General features: G+C 44.0%; 1 protein-coding gene across 4 annotated transcripts in view; it reads right to left on the reverse strand.

Annotated features, from left to right (window-relative positions):
* SLC20A2 (solute carrier family 20 member 2) overlaps positions 1 to 4896 on the reverse strand; it is a 33967-nt gene extending 29071 nt beyond the window's left edge. For all 4 annotated transcript variants that reach the window (XR_004841233.1, XM_009649199.2, XM_035888941.1 and 1 more), the window contains exon 1: positions 4351 to 4896. Coding sequence is in view for 3 of the 4 variants with exons in the window: in XM_009649199.2 (XP_009647494.1) it covers positions 4351 to 4639 (289 nt within the window). In the remaining variant the exon portion in view is untranslated. The remainder of the gene's footprint in view (positions 1 to 4350) is intronic.
* Between the last annotated feature and the right edge of the window lie 3025 nt (positions 4897 to 7921).

The raw sequence follows: 7921 nt of genomic DNA on the forward strand, positions 1-7921 counted from the left end.
AGCTGTGACAGGACAAGGGGGAATGGCTTTAAACTAAACCAGGGTAGGTTTAGACTGGATATAAGGAAGAAATTCTTTACAATGAGGGTGGTGAAACACTGGGACAGGTTGCCCAGAGAGGTAGTGGAGGCCCCATCCCTGGAAGCATTCAAGGCCAGGTTGGATGGGGCTCTGAGCAACCTGATCGAGTTAGTGGTGTCCCTGCTCACTGCAGGGGGGTTGGACTAGATGGCCTCTAGGGGTCCCTTCCAACCCAAACCATTCTATGATTCTATGATACTATGATTTACAGCCTGTCTGATTAAATACACAAACTGCTCCCAGTCTGCATCAAGCTTAGAAAATCTCATTCTTGAGAGCTGGACCTGGAAGCCTCAAGTGATCAGTGTGAGGCGGCTTCCACTGTTTCCCTAATGAACTACCCAAGCTCCTGAATTCAGATGCTACTAGGGAAAGGCTCAAATTGTGGGGCAGGGAGAGTTTATGCCTCTTCTCAGTGACGCGTGGCCATCCGGAATCCTTGACTGGAAAAGTGGACTGAGGAGGGGATAGGGACTCTCTCACTGCCTTCATTTGCAGCTCATTGTGGCACTGGAGAAATTCAAAAGTGCAGAAAAGGCTTACCTTAGCCATGAAGTAGCCAAAGATACCCTTGGCATAAGGAAATAAAAACCCCTAACTAAGGGACGGTGGCTAATGGTCTATAAAGTAAATGTGATGTCTGGTGTCCCAACAGACGTCCCAAGGAAGGATGTTTGCCAAAAAAAGAAAAGAGAAGAAAAAAAGAAAAAAAGACTCCAAGCACCAGAGAGGATGCCTTGTATTTGTTTTCAGTCCCAACTTTCAGTAGTTAGATCAGACCACAGCTGGACACCAAGCCCTTGAGCACGCAGCCCCATGCTCCAACTCAGTTTCACATTGCAAGGACCCAGGTTCCCTGCTCCCCTTGCAGTGGCACTAACCTCAGGACACCAAAATCATTTTGGCAGTGACACAAGCTTTCTGTGGATCTTGCCTAATATTAGAGAATTCTTAAAAGGATCTCTTCTTCATCTTAAGACTTCATGGCCTTAAGACTAAATCTTCATGTGTTAAAGAGGCCCCAATGGCAGCAATCAAACTGCCACGAGAGATCCCATATTTTCTGGCTCGTGCCACTTCTCTTTACAGATCTGCAGCAGACACAGGTGACAGAGTAAGGTTGCTGAACATAAGCTGTTACTCAGAATCTCAGCTTCCATCCTCAGTTCCAACAGGAGAGGATGGTTTGAAGGTCTTGAAACGGAGCCATCTGCAAGTGGTGATTTGCTGGCATCATATGCAGCTACGTTTGGAAGTCAACCAGTTTGTAAAACTGATCTCTCCTGAGGTACTATCCCAAAACAACTGGTACTCCTGTTGCTATTGGAAATTCTAGATCAAACAAGGAACACCTGCTCTTTAATTTTTTGGCTTCTCTTCCCCTGTATTAAAATAAAAATAAGTGCACTTTGAAACCTTTGACATGAACTTAGAGACCAGCAAGTGGAGGTGAGGTGAAAGAGAAAACAGATGGTAACATCTGTAAAGAGCCAAATAGATAAGCCAGCCACAGATATATAATTACAAAATACTCGGTCTAAAAAAATAGGGACAATGCAACCAAGCCGCAGCTGCACTGCAAATATGTAGTGAGGGACGTTTTTTTGCTGAGGGGGAAATAGAGAGAGTATGGCACTATTTCTTATTTAATCAACAGCACCTTGAAAACAAATGGGAGAGCAAGAGGGAAAGTGGTAGAGGACAGATGGATGGTCTGAGAAGGTCAATGAGTGGCCTAAAGAAGTTTAAGGAAGCACATTAAGGAACAGAAGAAAATACAAATCAAGCCAGAACAGGTCTTTCCTCTGGGGCTTGCAATGCCTGAACTACCTACATCAAAGCTTTAACTCCTCTTTAACTTAAGATGCATGTTCCCAATTTTTATCTTTGCAAAACTAACCTAGGAAGCCGGAGGCTCACTAGGCCTGTCACAGAGTCCTGAATTCAGACTCTTCACACCTGCTGACACCGTGGCCACACTCCCTTTCCTCCCGGCTGCTGTCTCCTGGAGAAAGAGGGGTGGCTGTGGACTGCCCTGACCCAGAGTTGCCAGTGCCGGCTTTCAGCTCAGGGTGCATTTCGTGCTCCCCTGCTGCTGAAGGCACCGCATCCATTCTCCTGAGGTTCCGGTGCTGTTCAGCCAGACATGAGCCCCCGTCGAGTACCATGCCACCTGCAAGACTGGGTTAGTACTTTGCTATGCTAATCCTGGCTGGGATGTCCTCCCTGTCGGTGGCATCTCCTCGGTCACACCAGCTGCTGACTTCAGCTCCCACCAGGATCACTGGAACAACACTCGGGCAATTCCTGACAATAACCTGACAATTAGTTAATGCTAGGGAAGTACTACAATTTACTCCCAAGAGTCCCTAACTTCCCAATTGCCTAACAAACAACATTTTAATATGCTACAAATTATTACAAAATGTTACATTTTAAAATTTTAATCCCATTGCTTCCTGCTTCCTTTTCTCTTAGGAGAGAAGGTTGCCCTGAAAATCACCATCTGCTGTTTGCTGCAAGCATCAAAGGATCTTCCACCAACATCTGGAAAGAGCATACAGCGACTTTTGGTCTCTCCCAGACTGTTGACTCATTTAAGCCTCATCGAAATTCAGAAGCTAAGTCCATTTGCAAAAACATGATCATGAGGCATGAGAGAACAGGGCGGGCAGGCGGAGAGAAATGCAGAGGGAAAACAGAAAGAGGAAAAGAAAACATCCAGGAAGGCTCAGAGAAAACACAGAAAAAATATCACACACCCAGAGAAAAGCTGGAGATGGATTTGAGGGGAAAAAAAAAAAAAAAGAAATCTGTAGTTGTAACCTGTGATTAATTCTGAGATTTAAAATGTGGAATTTCTTCTTAATGCCCTTACTGGAGGAAGGGAATGCAACTGGTCATGAAGTTCACACAGGCTTATGTAAATACGCATGCAAATAAGTTGTTTTCTTTGAGCTTCTGGCCAGTTGCCTCTGCAGGGGGCATCTGAGACTTAAAACTTTGCCCGGCCAGGATCAGGATGCCAGAAATAGACACAGAAAAGGGAAAGGACCCTTCCTTCAACAGGGACCATGAGTATCAAGAACGTAAAGGTCAGAAGACACAGGTCACTTACATTTCAGACAGAGTATGCTGCACCAGGGCACATGCCTGTGGGAAACGATGGAGCTGTCTCAGGAAGCAGAGGGCTAAATGATGCGCATGGAGTGGTACTAAGAAGCCACCCCACAGCTTGAGGGAAAGACCAGAAATCTGCAGCTGACCTTGCAAGACATTCACCTATCTCACATGCAGGTCCTGCCTGAAAACTGGGGGGGAGGGTTGGAGGGAGTAGGTGGAAATAATATTTAGGTTAGGCTTAAGGAAGAAAATCTTTGAGTGGAGCATCCCTTTCAGAGGATGCTGTGATGCTCGTATGAATCAAGTTGCCCTGTCGTGGGATGCCATGGACCTGCCAGCCTGAAGAAGCGGTGGTGGGATGGGCAGGCTGGCCCCTTGCCTGGGTTGCCTCTCCCACAATGAAAGGGTTTCCCCTCCTGCCCTTTAAAAGCAGGTTTGCTATTGATCCTTGAGGGAGCTCTCCAAAAGCTCGCAAAGCCTCTTGCAGATAAACAGAGTAAATACCCGTGGCTTAATGTTACTTACCTCAGAATATGCTATTTGTTCTAAACGGAGATTAATTTAACTGCAAACGAAAGCAGGCAGAGCAAACGCTAAGGTACGCTGAACTGCTGTCGGTTTGAGTCAGAAAAAATAAAAAGACCTTAAATGTCTGTCTTTAGTTTTGCTACGGGAAAGGGTGAAGTGTATGATTAATTGCAATCACTCAGCTAGACAATCAGTTTAAGCAAATACGTTTGGATTTTCTGTCATTTTTAAAAATTCCTTCTCATACGTATTTATTGCAAACTGCTATTTCTGTAGGGTCTTCTGTACAGTCACAAATACTATGCTTACATCTTTTCCATTTACCATCACAAAAATCTCCAAAATAATTTTTTATGTACCCTAGGAATACATATATATAATCCATTAAGTTAAACATTTTTTCTTCTATTAGTTATATGGCTGAACCATTGAAAAATGTAAATGATTAGAAGCATTTAAAAAACATAGGAGACTAAAAAAGCAATACAGGACCCTTCATTCACACAAAACCAGACGTGCAAGTCCAGGAGATGGGAAGACTTAATTAACAGTATTCGCAACGAACAGGACGACAAGTACACAGTGGAATGTTACTTGGAATAGGAAAGTGTTACTTACCAACCATTGCACTCACTTCTCCTGCCATCAGCAGTGGGACAGTGTCGTTGTACAGGTTAACATCAATGATACCTTTCCGAATTGTTTCTCCTACTTTTGCTCCCAGTAATACTGAGCCAGTGGTTTCAAAAACTGAAGCCAAAATGCAAGCCTGGCGTAAAGTAACAACACCAGAGCCCACAGCCGTTCCGAAAGAATTGGCAACGTCATTTGCACCAACGGAAAAGGCTAAAATAAAAGCAATGATAAAACCCACAATGACCATCCACAGGTGCTCATCCACTGCCATCTTTCCCCAAATCGTAGATTAGCTTCCCCTTTGCAAATAGTTAATAGTCAAGGCTGGAGGGCACCGCAACGGATTTGGAAAGCAGATTTCTTGTAAACAATGAGTTCTCTCTGGAAAGTGCTGGGTAGTGTTAGAATGTGAAGAAACTGCTAACTGCTGATTTTCAAACTACTATAAATACTGTTCATTTGGCTGCCTTCGGTCAGCAGTGAAACACATTCCATATTTTGCTCCCAAACCGGTACAACTGCGATGTTCTGTCCTGCAACAGGGAAGAAAAAAAAAGAAAAGAAAATTAAAAAAAAAAAAAAAAGGAATACTCAGCAGAGCCCAAAACAATGCGCGTTTTCAGAAGTAAACAGATGATTTAAACCCACTAATGGGGTCCTACCTCGGCATGTGACTGCTCTAATCATAAAGCAATTCAGAAAAGGTTAAAATTAGGTCACCTCCAAAGCAATATGTTTCCTGCAATATCACTGACCGAGAAAATCTTTTGAGCAATTTAAAAGGATTTAGAAAGGTTGGGGGTTTTGTTTGTGTTGAATTTACTGAGCAGTGCGATAAGCCCTCTTTCTAGAAGGAGGATTCTTCTTGGCTCTTTCCACCCAGTGCATGTAAGACATATAGAATACATAGACCTTACCATAAAGCCCAATTCCCAGCTGATGTCTATCACCTAGCTCCACCGACCTCAGCAGAGCTCTCAACATTTTATCAGCTGCAGCCAGGGATGCACTCCTTTGAAAAACAATTTTATCTCTATGTCTGTCTAGGAAATGCCACCGAAAATACTCTGAAGAACATTAATATTCATCCATTGCTGTTATCACATCCCATGCAGGAAGAATACAATTTTCTCACAGCTTCTCAGTCACTGAGACAGCACGATAATTGCAGTATTCCCATGTATCCCTACAGATCTAGAGAAGTCTATTAGCCAAGTTTAACTAAAAAGTTGAGCTCTCTGCTCTTCCCTATGGATGGTTACCAAGAGTTATTACGTTCAGACTGTTGTCATAGATATCTTTTAGTATTTGTTTTGATAAATTCAGTTCTATGATTGCCTTTTGAATTACATCCTAATTAGTCTCATCTGAAAAAAAAGAGTGAGCTCTTCCAAACCAAGAAATGGACAGAGAGAAAGGGACTTCAAAAAAATAAAACCTTCACAATCCAAAAGACTGCTAAGCAGAGCGATAAGGCCCACACTGATGTCGAGATGGTCAAAAGCCAGAAGCAAATTTGCGCAAACCATCTTGCAAAGCTCTTCTGAAGGCTACTTCTCTCCTGCCAGCAGCCACCATGAAGACATCCCATGCCACCCCCTGCTTCCCTGTCCACGCTGCCTGGCTCCAGAAAAGTGCCATTTGAGAGGTGGCAAGGGGTTAAATGAACATTTAGCAGTAAATATCCATCGGCCAACTCCACATGTTTTAAGAAGCATTTCAAGAGATCAGATGAAAAGCCCCAAGCCCACCTCCTGCTCGCTCTCAGTTTCCCCACAGCCGCTTCAGTCTCACCCACATCCACAGTTTCAAGACCATGCTTAATTCTTTTTGATGACCCCAATGCAATGCAGGTCCTGCGGTAGCAAGGAGGAAGGATTTTTGAAACCTCTGAAGTGATGGCAGAATTAAAAATTAAAAGAGATTTCACATATTCCTGAGATGCTGGATCCTTGGGAACAACCAAGAGGAAAATACCATATCTATGCGTAAGTGTTTCCTAGAAAACCCTTAAGCTGATGTCAAGTATTGATACTTTCTCTAAATTTACATATTCGGCAGAAAAGATGTCCCCCTCTCTTTCTCCAGGCTCCAAACTGGCTGAACAACTGTTGCGCCAGCCTTTTCCAGACATGGCGCAGACATCAATCCTTGAGTGCCTTACACTCTAAAATAACATCTCTGAAGGTCTTAACGGCTAAAAACATTTGTATAAGGATTTTTATACTCTGAGATAACATGAGAAAATGAAGCACCAATGCATTTTTGATACTTGAAGACTTGTTGCCTTTTTATAATTCATGAGCACCCAGCCCAGTGGTAAAGGACTTGACAGAGACAGAACAGGCTAATGATACTTGGAAGAAACAATTAGAGTTAGCACTTGTTTGCCCGTGAAGGAAGACAAAACTCCACTAAATTAATTCGTTAAAAAATTTCTATTGCGTATATCAGATTTTTGCTAGGAGATGAAGCGGGCTTCATCCTGCATGGATTTACACAGTACCTTTGCCAAGCCAGCCTCAGCGCCCCAGTTTCCTATCCTGAGAATGGGAAAGCTGACTGAGCTCCATACATGCACCCACAGATGCTGTGATTATGAGAGACCCATTCCCTTCAGACCCACAAGGTGGAAGCACACCCTTGTTCCCAACAGAGATCTGTCTTTTCCCCACTTATCAACCAACCTACCAATTTACCGCAGTGCCCAAATTTCTGGGATAAGGGGGGGAGACTGTGACATTCCCCCATGCCACGGAGTTCACGGGACAACGCTTGCTAAATCTGGCTCCCCCAGCCACAGCGAGTTCCTGCAGCTTCCAAAATAAACCACTAAGTCACAAGGTTGCCTTTATTAGCTTTCCTGGGAGAGGAGGGAGAACTCCAGATGGTCCCAAGGAAACTGAGACTTCAAGAGTGTGTGTATGCACTCTCCTAAAACTCCTTGCGAAGGCCAAAGAGCCTCCGTCCCAAAGTCTGTCGGCGGGGCTCTTGGCAAAGGGCTCAGAGGGGCAGCTACATAATCTCCCTTCCCGGTGAAATGGGATATACGGCTTCGGGAGAAAAGGATGTCTTAAGTGAGAAGTCACCCCTCCTGTCATTTTATGCAAGGTGGCGGTTCAAACTAGAGCTTCCTCCAAAACTTGGGAGGCTCGACTTGACATCCTCTGTGTTTGCACAAGCGACGGAGCACAGCGATGGCCAAGCCTTGCCTTCAACAAGAAGAAAATCAAAAGGAAGAGAGGAAAGGGAATAAACACACATTTAAAAATTAACATGCAGGCAGCATTTGAACGGCTAGGTGTTACTGCTTTCGACCTTAAGTAGCTGTGAGAGATGTTAAATGTTTAAAGGAAGAAACAGAAGGGAAAAAAAAAAAAAAGGGCACATCTCTGCTGAGACAGTTCTCAGAAATGTGAAATATCCTGCAAAGTAGGCCAGTGACTAAATACAGACTAAATCTTGTAGCATGCTTCTTTCTGGAGCCCAAAATACATCTGGCATGCTCAGACACGCTGAGCTATGCCCCTCATCACCTATTCTAACCCAAGTA

This window comes from Egretta garzetta, unplaced genomic scaffold (assembly GCF_000687185.1).
Source record: "Egretta garzetta isolate BGI_Z169 unplaced genomic scaffold, ASM68718v1 scaffold41, whole genome shotgun sequence".
Taxonomy (NCBI): domain Eukaryota; kingdom Metazoa; phylum Chordata; class Aves; order Pelecaniformes; family Ardeidae; genus Egretta; species Egretta garzetta.